Source organism: Phacochoerus africanus, chromosome X, assembly GCF_016906955.1.
Source record: "Phacochoerus africanus isolate WHEZ1 chromosome X, ROS_Pafr_v1, whole genome shotgun sequence".
NCBI lineage: Eukaryota > Metazoa > Chordata > Mammalia > Artiodactyla > Suidae > Phacochoerus > Phacochoerus africanus.
The window spans coordinates 42297348-42320414 of record NC_062560.1 but is presented as its reverse complement, the minus strand read 5'-3'; the positions used below and the strand labels follow the sequence as shown (position 1 = coordinate 42320414).

At 35.6% G+C, this 23067-nt stretch overlaps 1 protein-coding gene across 22 annotated transcripts in view; it reads right to left on the bottom strand.

Annotated features, from left to right (window-relative positions):
* KDM6A (lysine demethylase 6A) overlaps positions 1-23067 on the bottom strand; it is a 200500-nt gene that overhangs the window by 76039 nt on the left and 101394 nt on the right. For all 22 annotated transcript variants that reach the window (XR_007132806.1, XM_047764520.1, XM_047764529.1 and 19 more), the window contains exons 6-7: positions 15099-15219; positions 3311-3365 (exon numbers count right to left, since the gene is read on the bottom strand). Coding sequence is in view for 21 of the 22 variants with exons in the window: in XM_047764520.1 (XP_047620476.1) it covers positions 3311-3365; positions 15099-15219 (176 nt within the window). In the remaining variant the exon portion in view is untranslated. The remainder of the gene's footprint in view (positions 1-3310; positions 3366-15098; positions 15220-23067) is intronic.

The window sequence follows — 23067 nt, the reverse complement described above, 5'->3', positions numbered from 1 at the left end:
TCAAGAGCTATCATCAATTTCTCACTGGTATCATAAACTAACTCTCTCACTGACTCCCCCAACTCTAAGATTCACCTGGGAGGCTTGTTAAAAATAGAGATTCCTGAGATTACATTCAGTGAGCCTGGGGCAAGGCCTGGAAAGGTGCCTTTTTACTCAGTTCTGCAAGGGATTCTGCTATCTTTTCCCTAGACCAGCACCTGGGAACAGCTGAAGTAAACAAGCATAAGGACCAAAACAAAATATTATCTGAACTTTAAAATAAGACACTGCTCTCTTTATATATAACCATTAAATGTCACATGCTAACTAATCAGACACAAAATTAAAACATCTTTATAAGATGAAAATCAACTTTTTGTGAAAAGCACATGAAAATAATAATAAAAGTTCTACAGATAGAAATATTCTCTTTACCTACATCTGTTGAGGGGTTTTCTTATTCCCTACTCCCCCTTTCCAACATAGCTCTCCTTGAGAGTTCCAGTCCAATTCTCATCTCACTACATTATTAGATGGAAATTGGTGTTACAGGGGAAGAGAATGAGGAAGAGATGGAAAATCTATGCCCATTTCCCTCCAATCTTCTTACACCTCTAATAAAGGTGACATGAAGAAAAAAAAAATCAGCAGCAAGTTGGCATGCGATTCCCATTCCAAACTTCCTCCAAACTCAGCAAGGGCTTTCCTATCCCATGAGTTACTAAATCCAGTGTCATCTTTTGTGGTGTGAAAACCAATTTACATTTAAATTCTTAAAAGTCCTCTTCAAAGTAAAACATAACCACACAACTAAGAAAAAGCTCCATTTGGCAAGTCTCAATTAGAGGTAGAAATTTTTAACAAATATTGCCATAAAAGGTTCTAAAATTAGGCTTTACTCAGAAATTAATACTGTATTTTTAGAATTATTAGAATTAATTAAATCTAGAAAAAATAATTTTAACCCAAGAGGCAATCATATAATGAGAAGTCTCACATCACCATGATTCTACTTTCAAAACACAAACTGTGATTAACCCCTCTTAAATAGCTCTAGAAGCAGTGTTACCTACTTATTTTTTAACTGCATAAATGAGTTGTGCCATAAAATAGAAATCTCACATAGACTTTCTTTTAAAGCGCGCTTTGTTTTCTATAACCTTGTACTACTACAAAGTAACAGGGAAGATTTCAAAAAATACTCAAGGTTTGTGGCATATAAAATAGGTAATGATATCAATTCAGAGAGAAATAAGTTTTACAAAGGTATAAAGATCCTCGTGTTTAAACAGTAGTAATGTCTAGCTCAAAGTAAGTAGCCTATATTTATCAGTGCTCTGTGAGACATCAGCCATTTTTATCATGGTTACCAAGTAGTTATGTGGACTGTCTAAAATGAACTACCCAAATCCACTGAAATATAATGGCCTAATATCTCTAAGTAAAGCACATGCCTTTCCATTAGAGTAACCAACCTTTTAGCACTCAAAGTTCTGAGTCTTGGGGAAACTCCTCAATCCTGAGCAAAACAGGCCATTGGTCACCCTCACTCTTATTTCCCTTCTTAATAACCAACAGAAAGAGAGGAGTGGTAAGTTTGAAAATATATTCATGATTATTCATTCTACATAGGTGTTTTCCTCTCAGGAGCAATGATCTACAAGTGAGTTTTAATCTCAAAAGAGCACAGCAAAAGGAGGATTTACCAAGTTTGACATTTATGAAACGTCACTCAAAAGTTATCATTCAAACTGACAAGTACATATGAAAGTTAGCTTTTTAGGCACTAGATACAATCAATTTAAATAAAAATCAGCTTTTTTCTTAGTGTCATAAATTAATTTTAGAAGTATTTTAAGAGTTTGTATTCTCAATGGTTTATATAACCTGGACATGTAATTAAGAAAGAAGTATAAAAAATTACCACTTTATAAATTAATGAGTTAAAATTTTTTCTAATTTAATATAATCTTAGAAGCTAAAATATTGCTGCATTTGTAATCTTTCTACCATTTATCCTGTAAACACACTTATCAGTACTAAATCCTGAATTTCATTTCAAGAAAATAGACATCTTTCATGTTCTCTCGGAAAACTGAATTTAGTAGAATTATGATATCAGTCTGGTCTAGATGATGATTTAATCCACACTATGAATTCATGTTATATAAAGTTATATTCAAATTTCTAGGAGCTCCCGTCATGGCCCAGCAGTAACAAACCCTACTAGTAACTATGATGATACGGGTTTGATCCCTGGCCTCACTCAGTGGGTTAAGGATCTGGCATTGCCGTGACCTGTGGTGTAGGTGGCAGATGCATCTCGGATCCACTGTTGCTGTGGCTGTGGTGCAGGCCAGCAGCTATAGCTCTGATTCAACCCCTAGCCTAGGAACTTCCATATGCCATGGGTGTGGCCCTAAAAGACAAAACAAAAACACCCCCAAATTTCTACAGTTTTTTTTTTTTTTCACTGATTGAATCATTTCAGGCATTTTTACCACTGAGATTACTCTTCACTAAACATCTTTCTATATGGTTAAAAAATGGAGTCACAGCAAAATACTGACTTTTTAAAACCTAGAATCTTTTCATTGATCTGAAATGTTTATGATTCAATTTTTTATACACTCTAATTAAAAATTTTATTGTTCAAGCAAGAAAGATTTAAAGAAATCCAGCTTGAACTCCATGAATATTCTTTAAACCTTTACTGGCTACCTTAAAGTACACTAAATAAAAATGCCAACACATACTTATGATAAACCTATCATAATCAACCCAATCCGCTTTTGGAAAGAAATGTACACAGAAGCAGAAAATAAATGTCTAAACAAAACCGCTATATCAAAACATGCTTCACACACATCCTTTTTTGATAACTGACAAATCTCACCTCAATCTCTATGTATAATGTTTAAAAACCATAATAACAAGTAAATTTTCATAATTACCAATAATTTTAATACCACAAAGCAGGAATCAGTGAGATAACACATATGAATCTTTGTATACTCATCTTTCCTAGACTGGTAAACTCTGTATTTTAATCCCAAGTCACTTACAATATAATTAATACACAAATAATCAATGTTGTTCACTAGCATGATTTTAATTCAACAAGCCAGTTCAACTGGCATCTATTTTAGCTGTTCACAATAACTGGTCTCACACGTTCCATCTGTACAAGTAGCCATAGCAACCAATACAATTAGATCCAACAATTCTAGGGGGAAAATTGCACAAAATTTATGTCTTATTATTACTATTATTTGCTGTAAAGTGATCTGAATACACATAGAAAACTATGGTACTTAATAATACTTACTTTCAGCATTGGACAAAGTGCAGGGATTACAGTCAACCAAAGCTAACTGAAAATGCTGCAAGAATAGAGTGAGAAAATTAATGCACTAAATTCAGTCACATAAATATATATTAAAATAATTTGGGGGTATGTAAGGTTTAACATAGTATAATGAAAGTATGCTATGCAAATAAAACATACTAGACAACCACCTAGAATTACCTTGAACATGTAGTGCTGGCAACAAACAGGTTGCTGCATTATTTTCTTAAAATAGGTGAGAATGGAGGATTGGGGAAAAGTTAACTTGATGTCAAGTTATCCTATGTAATTTAATGGCAGCACTTGCGGCATATCCAAGTTCCCAGAGTAGGGGTTGAATCAGAGCTGCAGCTGCAGGCCTACACCACAGAAACACTGGATCTGAGCCACATCCATGACCCATGCCACAGCTTGTGGCAACGCCAGATCCTTAACCCACTGAACGAGGCCAGGGATCGAACCCACATCCTCATGAACACTATGCTGGATTCTTAACCCGCCAAGCCACAATGGAGACTCATAAATTTTCGTTTAGATGGAAAAAGAATCAGGTTTTTAAGTCTTCCAGTAAATAGAAATGAGTGATAGAACACCTCAAATAGAGCAGATTATTTTTACAACTGAAAGTAAAAGTTCAATGCTATTAATGTCAAAACACCACAGCCTATCTCAAAATGAAATGTGAGTTTTAAAAAAGATTATGAGAATTATCATAAAGGGAAAAACTATCTGTCCTTACTGACTCTTTGATAATAACTGTACTTAGTGACTTTTAAAAGTATTTTAAGTACTACAAAGAATGTATCAAATAGCCACACAAAACCACCCCACATAAAGAAAACCACTGATACACCTTTCAGTAAACTGAAGGGAGATGAGGGACTAAGGTGGGCATGGCATGATCTCAGTTTCATTTCTGGCATCTAAACAAGATGCAAAATATATGTACATATAAATTAACACATAAATCAGCAGAAATAACTATCAAATATGATAATCAGCCCCCACACCTAAAGATGCTATGGTAAAATATCTAGCATCCATCTCTGCAAACAACAGAAATGAAATGTAATTATCCTTTTAGAATGTACAGGCTATTATATGTGTAGGCAATATTAAGCCACTAATAATTTATAGCATCCACTTGTAGTAGTATCATATAAGCCTCACCAAAAAAATAAATAAATAAAATACACCATGTCAAACTTAGTGTGTGATACTAATCTTTAAGAATGCAATCATCAGCAAGAACACTGGGTGACACCTGGCATCTAGTTTATCAACATTAAAGCTGCCATATAAACTAATTAGGAGAAGGCAAACAAGTACTAGCATTGGTATAAAATCTTTAAGATTCAAAAAAGGTAAATCTCTTTGAACTCTTCTAAAAGATATTTCCAGAAATGTATATTCAAATTCTCTGAGTCTCCACAAAATTTTACCATTAAAAGTAACCAAAAACCAAACTACAAACTGTTTTCCAAAAAATCGACCATAATAAGCTCATTCCTATCTACAATCAAAATGTCTAAAGAGCTGTATTTGTTAGGGAATTCCCTGGGGGTGCAGCAAACCAAGGATCAGGCATTGCCACTGCTGTGGCTCAGGTCCAATCCCTGGCCTGGGAACTTGCACATGCCGCGGCAAAGCAACCAACCAACCAACCAAAAAAAACCAAGAGCTGTATTTTTTAACTGCTGGACAAACTGAAAATTGATATGCACAATGACAGCTTCCAGATATAAGCCCAAAAGAAAGTTTCTTTATCAAGAGAAATAATCACTGGCAAGCTTTTAATAGTACATTTTAACACAAAATCAACAAAACTGCATTTGGTCAACTAGAACTCTCAATTAGCAAAAATATACTAATATCAGGTACCCAGTGTTACAACAAAAGAAAGATTAAGAAGGCATCATTTGGTACGAACCAGTAGTTGTTATATTCAAGAATGTCTGTTATGTGCATGCATAATTAGGCTAGCCTACTTTTGTGGTGCTCTTAATATTTAAGGGTTATAACATTATGAATGGCCAAGCTACTAACAAAACTATTATGACCCTTGAATATTAAATATTTAATCCATTCAACAAATACTTCAAGTCCCTATAATGTCCTTAGGACAATGCAGATACTAGGGACACAATGATCGAGAAAACAAAAGGGAAAAATTATTGGCCATGGTTGACCAAATGGAAGAAAAAAAAAAAAAAGAAAACCAACATCTGAACACTTCAAGAACTGCTTTTATTTTATTTTTATTATTTCCCCTGGCCTACTAAGCAGACTGTATGGTCCTCAAACATCCTTTTAGTGTGCTACCATAGCAATAGAAAATAGACTATTTTAAAAAGTGAGTGCAATGAAAGCAAAGAATGCTTTTATAACCAATTGTTTTCCTCCAGACAAAAAGAGTAGCACAGCAGCCACACATTCATATTGTACTACATTTCTAGGTCTAATCTATCCTACCAGCCTCAATTAACATTTAGGTAAAGAACTTTCCTAACTGAGCCAAAGGATACAAACTGATCTGCAAAGATACACCCTTCAAGATGGCTATATTTCAGTTTCACTATTACACTGAAATCCCACAAAGAGCAGGCAAATGCGTAATTTGAATTGCCCGATTTCATCTATTAATATTCAAGGTCCTACAATAAAACCTGGCAGGAGTAGTAATGGACCATGTTTTGTTTTTGTTTGTTTGTTTTTTTAGGGCCGCACCCATGGCATGTGGAGGTTCCCAGGCTACGGGTCAAATTGAAGTTGCAGCTGCCGGCGTACACCACAGGCACAGCAATGCGGGATCCAAGCCACAGCAATGTCGGATCCTTAACCCACTTGCAAGGCCAGGGATCGAACCCATGTCCCCAAGGATACTAGTTGGTTTCATTAACCACTGAGCCATGACAGGAACTCCTGGACCATGTTTTATATAGGTATTAATTAATCTTAAAAATGGTCACTGATGCACCATTTCAAACTCAGAACATCATGAAACATTAAACATTTCCAAACAGCAAAGACATGTAAAAATTAACTTGGCAAAAGAGTATATATTCAAAAACAGGCATGTGAGAATGAAAGAACTTACAAAATAATTACTTAAATTTAAGAAACTAAGAACAGCAACACAAAACCACCTCACATAAAGAAAACCAATGATACACTTTTCGGTAAACTAAAGGGAGGTGAGAGAATAAGATGGGGATGGCATGACCTCACAGTTTCATTTCGAGCATCTAAAATAGAAGCAAAATAGATATATCTATTCACATAAAAGTCAGCAGAAATGGCTACCAATTATGCTAATCAGTCCCAAACCTGAAGATGCCATGGTAAAATATCTAGCACCCATCCTTGCAATTGATAGAAAGAACTAGAAAGTATCTGTACCTCACATGGATATACTGTAGTACTGAAACGAACTACTGCTGCGTAAAATAGTTCCTATGCAGTAGAGGCTTCTCCAATTCAAAGACTATATACAAACCTCAAGACAGAGAGCATTTTATAGAAAATTAATTTCCGGAGTTCCCATTGTGGCTCAGTGGTTAACGAATCCGACTAGGAACCATGAGGGTGTGGGTTCAATCCCTGGCCTTGCTCAGTGGGTTAAGAATCTGGCGATGCCATGAGCTATGGTGTAGGTTGCAGACACGGCTCGGATCCCGCGTTGCTGTGGCTGTGGTGTAGGCCGGCGGCTACAGCTCTGATTAGACCCCTAGCCTGGGAACCTCCATATGCCGAGGGAGCGGCCCTAGAAAAGGCACAAAGACAAAAGAAAATTAATTTCCAAGCAAGAAAATTTACCTAAAACATTTTAAAAATGTTACAGCAATTTTCTTTTAATAGAGCACTTTTGGTCCATTTTAATACAAGGTTTGATTCATTACAATTCCTGCTGACATCTTTATTACTGAAATCACTTTTTGCTTAAAAGCTTTTGACTTGTTCAATATTTCAAAATAACTTTATAGCATTTTGCTTTATATAGATTAAGGAACTTGATTTCTATGGGGTGGGTGAACAACCTATATATACTGATGTAATTAACATGTAAAACTCCAGTTTCAAGTCTTTATTTCCCTTTAAAGTGTTTCACTTCTGTGTTCCCATTGTGGCTCAGCAGTAACAAACCCCATTAATATCCATGAGGATGCAGGTTCGATCCCTGGCTCTGCTCAGTGGGTTAAGGATCTGGTGTTGCTGTGCTGTGGTGTAGGTCGCAGACGTGGCTAGGATCTGGCATCGCTGTGGTGTAGGCCAGCAGCTGCAGCTATAGCTTCAATGTGACCCTTAGCCTGGGAATTTCCATATGCCATGGGTGCAGCCCTAAAAAAACATAACAAAGTGTTTTATTTCTAGCTGTATTGTCTGTGATTATCTCAGTCTTTTCAATAGTAGAACCTTCCAACTATATTCCTAATCCTGAAGACAAGCAATGAGGTAACTAATTTTCATAACTGACAAATTAGGATTATATGTATAAATTATTAATTGGAGCAATGTTTGGATTCCAGATCTAATCTCAGATGTTCTGATTCAGTGGGCTGGGGATGGCATTACCTGAACCAGATAAAAGCTTCTACAAATTATTTCAATGCAGTCAGAGTTAAATGCCACTATTAGAAACTTGTAAATTGTGTGCTTAACCTCCAAATTCTTATTTCAGTCTACACGGACAAGGTATGTGTAGTCAATACTGCTGTCTATATTCAATTAAAGCAGACACAGCATTTTAGGAATAAAAATGTTGGCAACCATTTTTCTACTCTATGCCAGGCACTCTGCCATGGCTATGTATCTGTTGAACTGAATAAAAGCGTCACTGAAATTAATACTCTAATAGAAGTTTAAAAGACAATTCCATAATGGAATCCAAAAGACATAGATGAGGGAAGAAACGAGGTCCCTTCAGGCTGAAGAAACAACTTAAGTTTACACAACCCTCATGAAACAGGGTTTTATGGACCAGACCATTTAAGTGGGAGAAGGGAAGGTGTGTCAGGTACTCTTGTGAGTCAAAGGCAAATTATTTTTCCCTTTCCATTTTTATAGATTGCTACAATTCTGAAAGTATGATTTAAAACCAACAAACTTCACTCCTAAAACAGTTTCTGATAAACAAAACTAGGGAAGTGTCTTTGGATGTGATGGCACTTATTTAGGAATGTGGTCTCTGACAACAAGATACAGAACAAAAACTGTAAGTTTTTGTAGGGTTTGTGAGTCACACTGCCTGGCCAAGCTGATCTGACTGAGGTTCTCTCAAACTCAGTTCTTCTGATTCTCTTTGTGATACAAGATTATTACAACAGTTTCAAGGAGGGACTGTACTGTACCAATGACTAATAGCTAATGGATCCTGGCAATCTTCACTCAAAAAAAGAAGCTCCTTCTTGAAGTTTATCAATCTGGTCTCTTCCAAAAATTTCTTTAACAAGTAAGTAACCCTCTGGTTCCTCCAACTTCATAAACTCACAAATAAGCCATCTCCATTTGGAGGCTTCTTCACCTCCCAATACCCAAATCTGCTGCTACTTTCTTTATCCCCTACTTTAGTTAACAGAAAAGTGATTCAAGCCAATAAATGGGGAATGGATCTCTAACCACACTGAATCTGTTAATAACTTAACTCCTTTATTAAAACTACTTAAAATCTCTAGAATGTGTTACCTTTTATCCATCAACCCATCCTATGAGAATGAATTTATTCTACAGATCTTGCTCACCTTTCTTCCCAGAACTGTGTTCTAGCCTCCCAATTCCTTATTTCTACCACATTTTATAAAAGTACAGGCATGCAACTGATAAGAACTTTTAAAACAGTGGTTTTAGTATGTGTCTAATCTGTGTACATGAATGATCAGAATATGCACTGACTTAATTTTCGAGTCTAGTGTACAATTTGTGTTCATATCAAAATAAGACTGTACACAAATAACAACGTGAATATAATATATATTTTATAAAGGGGATAAAGCAACAATTTGCACTGTAAAATGTTGTTTTGGAACATAACCTTTTTTAATAAAATGTGACACTGTATATACACTGAATGCTTCACAAAGCTACATTTGAAGGTCAAATATTCATAACCAAAAACTTAAGTAGTTATGGGTAAACATCACAAAATGCTTTTTGATTAGAAATGACTTCCTGTGTTAAAATGTATTTGAGGAGAGAAACCTGACATGGGAAACCTGGACTCATCCCAACCCCTCAGTATTAGAGAGGATGGTCACTGCACATCTGTGAGCAGTCATGTCCTTTTCAAACACGTACTTGGAGGAACTGAAGTACTTCAGCTATTATACTACTTCGCACTTGAAAGTATGTAATATAACTCCAGGCAGAAATAAATATCAAATGGAAAAACAAAACTGGGCAGGCAGTCCAAAATAGAGAACAAAGTATTACACGGTTAGATAAACCAATTAGCTGATTACCACATACCAGATAATAGTATCCAGGGAAGATTAAAAGGTAAAGTATAAGTTGATGAATAGTAGAAGAAAAAAAGAGCAGGGGAAAGATTTTTGTCCACAAATGAGGAAGAATGGACAGAAGACAAAATAAACAGCAACAACCATCACCTGCCAAAAGGAACAGTGACATTACACTCAGGTGAAACCAAGTTCCACTGCCAACGTGGCAATGGGGGTGGTGATATTTAAAGGTGCAAACTTGAACCTAGTAGATAACTAGATCTAATGCACAGCACAGAGATTACAGTCAACAATACGATATTATAAACCTCAAAATTGCAAAGAAACTATATCTTAATTGTTCTCAATAAAAAAAACCAATAATTATGTGACATGGTAGAGGTATAGCTAATGCCATGGTAATGATCATACTGCAATATATAAATCTATCAAATCAAGACCCTGTATACAACACGTTGAAGTTACATATCAATTATATCTCAATAAAAAATTAAAAATTTTAAAAGCCTAGAATTTTCAAAACGCCCACTGGAAGAGGTAAGCTATTGAATATCATGGAGACAATAGGGCAGGAGAGGGTATAGAAAAATTACAGCAACTTTCATTATCTTTAGACAACTGAACTAATAATAAAAACAAGCTGTTAAAGCTTCAACAAAAAAATATTACAGATACCTTAGAAACTTAAAGCTTGGTTAAAATTAATTTAATAGCTAGTATTCAAATTCTTAGTATTTTATATTACATAGAGTTGATAGTAGCTTAATTAAATGAAACAAATGATTTACACATTCCACATTAATAAATAAAATAAAAGAGGCATTTCACAGATTCAAAAAGTGGTTTCTAAAAGGAAGTATATATCATCATGCCTTGACTTATTCCTTCTGTCTTAATATCCTGGCATAAAAAAAAAATAACAATAAAATTCCTGAGTCTATAAAGGGTATAAGAGACACCTGGAAATGGTTTCTAGAGAAAAGTGTAAAAAAAAAAAAAGATATGGAAATGCTATTTCACTCAGAGGGCATTGAGAGAAAACTGCACTGTCAGTTGTGTAGGAAAAAAAAATTCTATTTTAAGAAATGACAAATAAAATCAGCCTCTAGTCCCCCCCACAATATTTCCAGCCAATCCTATGAGAGGCATTTTATCATTTTGCAGCCTCTTCCATTTCATTAATCTATCCATTCAAGGAAAACTAAGCACCTGGTAAAACTCTAAGCTAACACGTAAGTCTCACTTGTGTTCAACTCATTTCCTTTGAATCATCTCTGTAACTGTCATTTTCCTAACCCTTTCATATTCCTAACCCTTTCAACTGGCACTTATTTTCAAATATGAAATTTGACTCATATTGGTATCCCAGCCAATAATCCCCAAGTTTCCATTAAAAAGCTACCTTTTTTACTTTTAAAAATCAAAAAAAAGTTCTAATGCTGGCATATTTTCAGAAAACTTAAACATGTAAATATTAGGGAGAATTTTTATATAATTTTCATTAAATAGATGCATTGGCATTACCTCATCAAAGAATATAGGTGTTGCTATATATTATTTTCTATTTATTAGCTTCATATGAAGGTAGTAATTTTAATAGTCTACCAGGATGTGAAAATTAGAGACATTATATAAAACTATTTGTCAAATTAGTGTACTTTTATTGAAGTAATGATAGCACACTGCCTCAAATATGTAATGAATGTAAAGCAATTATCATTAATATTAAAAAGTAATGAAATAAAATTCTGAATTAATTATATGGAGATAAATAGGCAACCAATCCTACCTAGGAGGGTATTATCTGAAGCAGGGAAGAAAAACAACAAAATATCATGTAGAAATGTTATCCTGGAATGGACTCTGGTTCAGATAATATTAAACTAGTTAATAAATTAAGAATTGGTACCTCCACCACTCAACTAAACACATGAAATCTTTTTTGGCCTATTTAATGGGAAAATAACACCAAGTGATTAAAAAGTAAGATGAGAATTAACCTCACATTTCTGAGGATGAGCAGAGTGACAGAAACAGAAGTATTAAATTCTAGGTCAGGAAAATGGATTTCACAAACATTATCTATACTGGTTGCAGAGAAGTTTTAGATATGGTAGATAAACAGAGAACTAAAAAAGGGTTGAAAAAGCTTATTTGTTAGATATTTTTATACATATTATTTAATCTTTATACCAATTTTGTGTAATTGGTACTGCTACTTCAGTTCCACAGATAACAAAGAGGATCAGAAAAGCTAGGCATCTTGCCCAAAGTCACACAATTAGTTTCGTGGCAAGGTCAAATTTTAAAACCAAATTTGCTCGCTCAAGAGCCGTTTTCATAGTACCAAAACAGAATGAATCTGTTTCAGAAATACATCTTGGGAGAGAAGTTATTACCAGAGACAGAAATAAAACAGGAGGCCCTGGAATGCATTTCATGTGTGGGTGAAAAGAAGGAATCTATTATGAAAATAAACTGTATTTTATTTAAATATTTTACCATCTAAAACATACTGTATATGCTATATCCCTCTATCCAAGAGGGAAAGGAAATGAGGCAAAGATGACCTAATCTGTAATGGACAGATTGTTTGCACCACCCCCACACCAAAATACTCTTTTTACCCGCCCCCACTCTGTTTTAGATGGGAACAGTGTATTCAGAAAATTGAGCTCTGCTCAAAAACTGGGCATAACTGGTCTAAAAATAACACCTTTGATAAACAATCACCGAGAATGGACATTTGGCCTAATTCTGGCTAATGAGACGCAAAGTGAAGTATTCTTCAAGAGATCAACATGAAGTCAGGATCTTTCACCTCCATGACATGATTAATCAATTATTTATTGAGCATTTATTATATGCTAGCACTATACTAAGCACCTATACCACTACTCTATAATGTCTTTATGAGACATGAAAAAGAAATCATCTCATTCTGATCGCACCTGGCAACCAGCTTTAAGAAGAAGCCAAAAGACAAGAAAATAAATCATTAATGAAACCTTAGATCAGCTGAATCAACCAATCCTGAAGGCTGGACATTATATCATATGAACTACTTTTTTATTGTTATTTTAACAACAGCTTCAGTTGGAGTTTTCTGAGGTTGTAGCCCAAAGCATCTATACCAATACTCTGTGCTGGCAAACAACCTTTTCAGGTAGTGCAAAAGTCATCAGAGGTTCCACATCTATCCGCATGAAGCTAACATAATAGCCAGTCCACTTTAGGAAAATTAGAGGCCACTTAAGGGGAAAGGGGCATATCATTCCTTCTGATTCCTAACTTCACTTAAACTAAATGCTAAGCACTTATAGCAATACACTGAAATACCTCCTCTTTGATGCCTAAAAACAATGCCTAAAATTCTCTGGAAAATAGACAGGAACACTGGAGAGAGAAGCCTTAAAAAGTCAACATCAAGATGTGATTTAAAAAAATCAAATGAAGCCTTCTCATTATAGGCAGAGAAATATCAAGGACTCCTGAAATTCTTTTTTATGTTCATAGAAATGAAACATATCAGGGTGGCATCAAGTACTTTAAATAAATGGAGGAAAGGCCCCAAACAAAAAGACTGCACTTACTTAAGGCAATTTTGCTAAAATTGCTGACTTGAAGGTTTCTTAACCTTTAACTATGCTTGAACAAATAGAAGTTTGTACACAGGAAGCTTTCTGTTGAACACAAATGAGTAAGCAAGAACCCTATGAAGCTGCCACAGAATACGGGTCAACACTGTTTCCCGAATAAAGGAAATTTTATATATTGCCACCTTGATGGAAACAGAGCTTGGCATTCATAGAATTGTTTTAAAGTACCACTGTACTGATATTCAGAGATAACCACATTCCATAATTTGGGATAATCTGATTACTTTTTTCCACTCAAATATATTTCCTGGACAACATTTACCAAACCGCTACAAAAAAACACTTCCACAAAATAAGTTTATTTTGTGTTCTAAGACATTTTAAGAGTCTGGTTAGCTGGTTTACACTGTGAATGTCCAAGAGGAGATCAAAATATGCAAGATGGCATATCTGAATTAATTTTCCATTTCAAATCCATTCATATGCCATAGTATAGTTTGAGAAATGCTGCTTAAGCTTGAGGAAAACTAATAACTTCTAGGCATCCCTTATTCTCCACGTTACTTACATTTATCCTGGGGCCTATTCTACCAACTGCACTTACCTTTGACAACTGTGTCATCTGAATACTTTACAATCTACTTTAGTGTTTGGGGCATATATATCTCTCTCTCTTTCATACCATTAGCATTGTTCTTTATAAACTCATGAAAGATGGAAACGGTCTTTGCAAAATTATCTATTTTAAAACAATTAGGCACTCCTAAATACTGTTTTTTAAAAAATTTCAGGAGTTCTTAATTTATTAGTGAATTCAAATTACAACCTACTGTAAAGTCATTCCTTATCCTTTATCTCCCTCCTGACCCTTCAGAATGAAGATAATCTGCAATGAAGATATTTAGAACACGGCAACCATTATAGATAGCACAAGAAACTCAATGAAAAATTTTGAGAAATACTAAATTCTACAGAAAGTAAAATATTTAACCAACAATGTATTATTTTGCTCAACAATTACCCTCATAAACAGTCAATTCAAATGACTTGTAAAGAACATACTTTTTAATAAACTTAAGATATGAGGCATGCTCTGCTGGTTGAGGTCAATAGATAGCACAAGAAACTCAATGAAAAATTTTGAGAAATACTAAATTCTATAGAAAGTAAAATATTTAACCAACGATGTATTATTTTGCTCAACAATTACCCTCATAAACAGTCAATTCAAATGACTTGTAAAGAACATACTTTTTAATAAACTTAAGATATGAGGCATGCTCTGCTGGTAGAGGTCAATAGACTGACCACAGAAGTTAAATGGTCAGTGATGGGATCACAGAGACAAAATCATTAAGCAGCTGCTTCTGACCTCTGTGATGCCAATCACTAAAGAGTGGAGTGATTCAGATGTCCAAACTGAGATTGAAACCTTCACCCTTTCCTAATGATAGGCCACAATTAAAACATTTTTTAAAAAATATTTAATGATATAGTTACCTATGCCTTAGCATCGTAACTACTCTGTACTCTGAAACCCAACCTTATGTATGTATCCTCAGTCCATAGCTGATATACGGTTCTTTCACCTAAACTTTCAAATATTCTTTTGAAGTACCAATATAAATTCCAACATTTCTCAATGTTCTAATATATAACAACTCCCTCCCCAAAGAAACATTGTATCTTGGAAAAAAAACCCCAGCAACCTACCTTTAAACTAGACTCATAGTCTGTGTTCACTTTGAACATAAGCCCAAGACGCAAATGAATTTCCTTGGCTCGACAAAAGCTGGGATCAACATAAAGCACCTCCTGAAATGCTTTAATTGCCCTGAAAGAACACAGACATAAGATATCTTTACTTTTTAACACTTACATGAATTTTTTGCTCGGTAGCACAGTACAATTTCTGTTTTATGCAATACTGTTTTAAAGAAAATGCCCATTTTATAAAAATGATGTGAATGAACATTAAAAAAAAAAAAAAGACTGGGAAAGGGCACGTTGGTCTTTTATGTAACTGAATATGTATAATTTAATATAAAAGAGGATCAGAGGAATTTATTCCCAATTATTTGAATAACATACATGGCATAATAAAATTCTCAGTGTAAATAACTGATTTCATTATTTCTAGAATTTATTAAGGGAGAGAGTGGGGAGGTAGGATAGTTTTGTTTTTAAGGGAGGATATATTAATCCTGTTTCTAGTCTACTCCATAAAATTGTCTTTTTAATTTTTTTATTATTTTTTTAATTATAGCTGATTTACAATGTTGTGCCAATTTCTGCTGTACAGCAAAGCAACTCACATATATATATATATACACATTCTTTTTCATTATTCTTTCCCATCATGGTCTATCCCAGGAAATTGGATATAGTTCCCTGTGCTACACCGTAGGACCTTGTTTATCCTTTCCAAAGTTATTTATTAGTCCGCATCTACTGATTCCAAATTCCCAGTCTATCCTTCTCCCTCCCCCTTCCCCCTTGGCAACCACAAGTCTGTTCTCTATGTCTGAGTCTGTTTCTGTTTTGTAGATAGGTTCATTTGCGCCCTATTTTAGATTCTACGTGTAAGTGATATATGGTATTACTCTCTTTCTGACTTATTTCAATTGTGATAATCTCTACATGCGTCCATGTTGCTGCAAATGGCATTATCTCTTTTTATGCAGCTGAGAGTCCATTATATATATGTGTGTGTGTGTGTGTGTGTGTGTGTGTGTGTGTGTGTGTGTGTGTATATAATAGCAGTCCAGTCCATTATCTATATATACACACCACATTTTCTTCCCCCTTTTTTTTTTTTGGTCTTTTTTGCCATTTCTTGGGCCACTACCGCAGCATATGGAGGTTACCAGGCTAGGGGTTGAATCAGAGCTGTAGCCACCAGCCTAAGCCAGAGCCACAGCAATGCAGGATCCGAGCCGCAACTGCAGCCTACACCACAGCTCACGGCAACCCCAGATAGTTAACCCACTGAGCAAGGGCAGGGACCGAACCCGCAACCTCATGGTTCCTAGTCGGATTCGTTAACCACTGAGGCATGACGGGAACTCCATACACCACATTTTCTTAATCCATTCATCTGTCAGTGGTGAGTCTTCTTTACTAAAACTTTATATTTCTTGGGAGTTCCCACTGTGGCGCAGTGGAAACGAATCCGACTAGGAATCATGAGGTTGAAGGTTCGATTCCTGGCTTCACTCAGTGGGTTAAGGATCCGGCGTTGCTGTGAGCTGTGGTGTAGGTCACAGATGTGGCTCTGAACCTGTGTTGCTGTGGCTCTGGCACAGGCCGGCAGCTGTAGCTCCGATTAGACCCCTAGCCTGGGAACCTCCATATGCTGTGGGTGTGGCCCTGAAAAAACAAAAGACAAAAAAACAAAAAACAAAAAACTTTATATTTCCATCTTTCATATTTAGGTTTACAATCCATTTGCCCCACATTTTTTACATGATATGAGTAAGAGGTCAATTTTCTCTTTTTTCTATACAGATATCCAATAGCCCCTACATCATCTATAGAAAAGACTGTCTTTACCACAACTCCATAGTGCCACACTGTCCTAAATCAAATGTCCACATCAAGTATCTTGGTCTGTTTGTGGGCTCTCTGCTATGTGTCACTTTATGTCTATCAGTCCATCTTTGCCCCAAATTCACATTTTATCTTTTATAAAAGTTCTTAATTACCAGTACAACATATATACATGGACAAGGAAAAAACACTTTTTCACTGAATACATTTTATATCGCTTAATTTGATCAGGTGAATGCACTATGTACTCCAAAATGAATTAAAATTATAACAAAGGAAATGTCTACTTTGAATTTTAAAAATTATAGTATCAGACATAACAGTATTTTAGGCATCATTTTAAATCTATACATGATTTAAGGCTTGTCACAAGTACAAGCTAATATATTCTTTGCAAACCTTTTGAAATCAACTATTCCCTGCCTCTGTTTAATCTTAAAGGTGACTATTTAGAATCTTAGACAATTACAAAACACAAGTCAATCTTTTAAATAAAAAGTTCAAAATATAATACTATAAAAGAGAGCAAAACAATATTCCCTATGTCTTTAGGTAACTTTCTTTTGACTTGTGTATTATCTATTCCCCCCACACACTATGTGGTTATATACACTTATTATAAAATTAAGAGTTTTAAAAGGTAATATTTATTGTGAGAGGTGGGGACAGTAGGTCTGGTATCAGATACCTTTGCATCTGGTTAAATACCTTCTTCCTAAAGAGCAGCTTGGCATCTACGTTTTAGATGGCATTTCAAATGGGTAGGAGTGTGTATGTGTTTTATTATCTGGTATGTATATGCAGGAGAAGGGAGTCAAGAAAGAATTTGTGCAAATTACCTTTCCCATTCTAAGGCAGCTTCCTATTTCTCTCAGACTTCAAGATACTCATCCGCATCTGCTAAGTCCTCTGTACTTTTTTCAAATCTTTCTAATATGAGTAGATGCAACTACAGCCTCTATATTCTCTTGGTCATGTCTAATAGCACCACCTTCCAACAGAACAGGCAATTGTGTGTGTGCATACGCACGAGAAAGACAGAGTTGGTGTGTGTGTGTGTGAGAGAGAGAGAGAGAGAGAGTTGGGGGATATAACACTGGGAAAGAGACATAAAAAATGTTAGGAGGAGAACTGCACCATAAATGATACCAATTAAAACATAAGATATGGAGTTCCCATTGTGGCTCAGTGGTAACGAACCCATCCAGCATCCATGAGGACGTGGGTTCAATCCTCGGCCTCACTCAGTGGGTTAAGGATCTGGCATTGCCATGAGCTGTGGTGTAGGTCGTGGATGCAGCTTGGATCTGGCATTACTGTGGCTGTGGCATAGGCCACCAACTATAGCTCTGATTCGACCCTTAGCCTGGGAACTTCCACATGCCATGTGTGCAGCCCTAAAAGACAAAAATGACAAAAAGAAAAAAAAAAAAATCCAAAAAAAACCCTCCATAAGCTATAACTGGGAAAAGGTATGCAGGGGTTTTGAAAGCTTCTAGGGTGATGGCAATGTTTTATTTCTTGACCCAAGTAATAGTTAATGAAAGTTTATTTTATAAATAACATGTAAAGTTTATAAGTTTGTAAAATTTTCTTTAGGTGTGTTTTATAATAATAAAAGTTGAGGGTAATGCTTCATAAATTCCTTAATTAACCTTATCTTATGATAAAGGTCAGAAAACTCCTATAGAAAGGGTCAGATCTAAAGCATATGTCCACATATGCCAATTAAAAACCCAGGCAGGCCTTAGTCAAATACATGAAAGAGAATGAATGGAAGTGGAAAACTGCAAAGGAAAGAAGGAATAAAAGAGAAAAACGGTATAAGGAAGAATGTACGACAAAGGGAAGATAGAAAATATAGAGCATCAATAACAAGTCCTCAGGAGAAGTACTTCCTACTCTGTTTCTATTTCTACCCTTTTCCCAACCTATTATTCATTGACATCCTTTACTCCATGGGTACCTTTAGTTCTTATCTAACCTAGTTCACGAAGTAACACAAGTGCAAAGAAACAGGTTTATTTTAAGAAGTTCTCTAATACAATGTTAATACACTGGAAATTTAAAAAAAAAAAAAAAGGGTTAACTTAACTTACCAGCAAAAATACACATTTCAACACACTTGTCTGGACTATACTTATGTCTGCTCTTTAAGGACCATCAAAAGCGCCCATGACAAGGTAAGATGAAATATATCTATTCATTAAGTTCTCCTAGATGTTTCAAAGTTTCCCTCAAGTTCAGTATTTGCAGATTCAATCTTTAATATCTCATTATTAGATAACCAAAGAGACTCCTTAAAGACTTCCCTTGCTCTGCTCTGGCTTGCCTATGCTTCCTTAAACATGTGGCTCCAATGATTGCCTACTAACCACGATACTCTTAAGTCAAATCCCCATGTAGCATTTAAGGTCTGTGAGCAGTTATACCCATTTCCAGTTACACTCTAACACTGCTCCTCCTCAGCTGTGAGCCCGCTTACCTTAGGATTCCTTCATGCAAATGCTAGCCCTCGGGATTTCACTGCTTCTCCTCAGGATAGTCTCCTGACCTGGAATCTTCTCACTCTTCTGATTCACTCTAAATCCACTATTACCTTTAAGCCTCACCCCCCCAAACTCAATGCCAACTATTTCTTTTTTAACTTTGTGTTAACCAACAGTTAGATCGACTCTATAATCAAATAATTTTATTCTCTACCTATCAGTGTACTATAGATACTACAGTGTATCTCCAGTTTTTCCTAGTCTATACCTTGAGGTCTATATTCTGCTTTTATTTTTAAATATTCTAGATATTATAAGAAAATGTTTAATAGATGTTTACTGATGTCATCACTTTTGGGGGGAGCCACACATGCAGCATGTGGCAGTTCCCAGGCTAAGAACCAAACTGACACCAAAGCAGTGATAACACTGGATCCTTAACCCACTGACCCACCAGGGAACTCCAGGTGTCACCACTTTTATAGTTAGCTTACTGGACTTCTTGTTGAGGGGTTGGGATGGGATGCTCCATAGCCTCTTTACTGATCAGCTCTCCTCAGCGGACAAAATAGATCTAAGTATTTTCATTTTCTTTACTAAACTTTCTGTCCATCTTTCTCTCCTGTGTGTTGCTCCCATTTTTCCCTTTGGGGCTGGGAGAAGAAAGGGGGAAAAAATGTGTTTATGCCTTTGGAAAGAAGGGAACATACAGAGAAAACAGGAACCACTCAGACTACATTCTAATTTTGTTCATCGTTTTACTGCATTCATATCTCACCAAGCTACATGCAGCCAGTAAATGATGTCTGCAGCACAAGCTAGATTAAAAGACCAACACGTACAAATTCTACTGACGTCAGTATTCTGATTGATAAAGTTTTTTTTGACCACACCCATGGCATGTGGAAGTTCCTGGGCCAGGGATCAAACTCACAATACAACAGCAACCCAAGCCACAGCAATGACGTTGGATCCTTAACATACTGTACTGCAAAAGAACTGCAGACAATTTTAGAACATGAGAAATGGCTACCTAAAACCATAAAATACAATTAATGATACAATGCCTGGAAAAGTTTATAGCTTTCAAATATTATAGTCTCTACTGAAATTTTTGAAAAGTTCATACTGCCAAGCATGAATATCCATGCATTTTCTTCTTAAAATCTAAAAAAGTAGCTTTTATATAGCACCAAAGTTATTTCTATAGATTTTCGGTTTAAATTTTTTGCTTTTAATTCTTGTCACTGTTAACAATTTTAAAAAGGAAACAATAAAAAGCTAAAACTTCAATAGTACTACCTGCAAAAAACACACATATGCTGAGTGTATTTTAAAATAATGGTCAGGAGTTCCTGTCGTGGCTCAGTGGTTAACAAATCCGACTAGGAACCATGAGGTTGCGGGTTCGGTCCCTGCCCTTGCTCAGTGGGTTAAGGATCCAGTGTTGCCGTGAGCTGTGGTATAGGTCACAGACGCGGCTCGGATCCCACATTGCTATGGCTCTGGCGTAGGCTGGTGGCTACAGCTCCGATTCCACCCCTAGCCTGAGAACCTCCATATGCCGCGAGAGCGGCCCAAGAAATAGCAAAAAGACAAAAATAAAAAAAAAATTTTTAAATAAAATAAAATAATGGTCATTTTTAATAAGATTTCTGGAGAGTCATTTTTTATAAAAAGCCTCTTTTAGAACTTTACCAAACTATAATGAAAACAATGATATGAACTAAATATCCTAGCACAATAAAACTTTGAAACAATAAAACTAAGTTCTCTGAAGCTAATGAAGCTGAGTCTAGATTTTTCCATCAGGGATATCTGAAGGAATAAAGGAACTAATTCCACAAATGTTCATACTAATAAAAGGGAGAATATTCTAGCTCTAAATCAATAATAATATATATACATCACAGATAATATATTTGTACACACACACACACACACACACTCACAGAAATTCAGAGGTTCTTTTAAAATGAGACAAATAGTAAGATTTGATGAGGAAATCAAAGGGACAGGTAAGGTAAGATTTTTTAAAGGTGGAAATGGAAAAAGGCAGACCAAATAGAGTAGTAAATGGCACGAAGCAAGTTATACAGGTAAAAAATGCTCTATATATTTTCAGAGTAATGTTCACACAGTAGTGACTGACCCAAAGAATATATTTAGGGGAACAATAGGCTAGAAAGATCATTTGAGTTTGTAACAGAGAGGACCTTAAATGTGAGGCTGTTAGAACTATCATACACCAGGTTATTCCCACTGACATTTGCTAATGTATTACCTCCTGGTTCGTTTGCCCGCTCTACCCATCTTCATTTCATCACTGCAAATGGGGGATGCCTCTGTCCTTCCCTTACTATAAAATTTATGTTTTTACCCATAATTTCCCTGAAGCTTAATCAGTCCTAGGGCTTCCAAATTCCCTCTGATTGTCACTGGTAACTTTAATTTTACCAAAACTGCCTTAGTTATCTGCTAGTTTTTTCAAAACAGAAGCGAACAGAATAAATTGAAGACATGTTAACAGGAACTGTTTTATTTTAATGGAAATATATGTAAATTTTTGATGTAAGAGCATTAGTTTGCATTATGATAGCTAAAAAATCATGTATTAACTCTTAAGCTTTTGCCAGACTTCATGCTAAACAAGCTTCAGGATCAATGGTGCTATCTCAACTACATTAGGTTTATGTTTCCACCCAAAGCAGGGACAAAGAGTAAAGATTCCTACACCCCTAAGAACACTTGAAATTGATCCTATGGCTAGGGAAATGAATCCTAGAGAAACTTCACTTGTAATGTTTTAACATGTCTGTCTTTTTGAACTCACCTCCATCCCATTCCCCTACACCTTGCTGATGTTGACATAATAATAACCACTACATTTCCTTACCATACCTTGTCAATTAGATTTGGGAAGCTAATTTCAAAAACCCCATGCCTCTAGCACAGGATTATGTAGCTCTTTGATTGACCACTCTAAGACTATTCTGATACTGCTCAACGAGAATACAAAAGGTTACCGGCTAATGATTAGGATGTTCAGAGGGGTATATTTAGAACTATGGCTACAAGTTATAGTAATTTATAACTGTATGTATTCAATTCCTTTCACCCAAGGATATAGGTGTCTTCCTATAAAGGCAGGGAGAACCTCACTTCAAGGTACCCCTTAGCAATTTGCCACCCTCATGAAGAAGAACAAGTGAAGGCATGAGCACACACTCACGTGCACGTAAAGGAATGGCTTTACAGATACTGGTTCTAGCTCTCTACTACATGTATTTTACTTTGTGCTTCTGTCATCCTTTCTCCATCTGGACATCTTTTTTAAAATTTTGGTCACAGATTACTGTGTATGATAACAATAAAACTGAGTAATTATGATAAATTCAATGAGAATTTAACAGTTGCTCCCCTACTTTCTGGCATGGGCTCTTCTAAGAACAGGCTGCAACTGAAACTAGAAAAACTGACCATATAACTGATCTAGAAGCTAACCCAAAACACTCTAAAAGAAAAAAAAATAGGCAGCATAATATGGCAAGAAGCAAAACAAACAGGTTAACAGATAAAACTACAGTTAATAAAATTTCTCTTAATAATTGATTAGGTCACCATCACCAACCCCAAAACACATA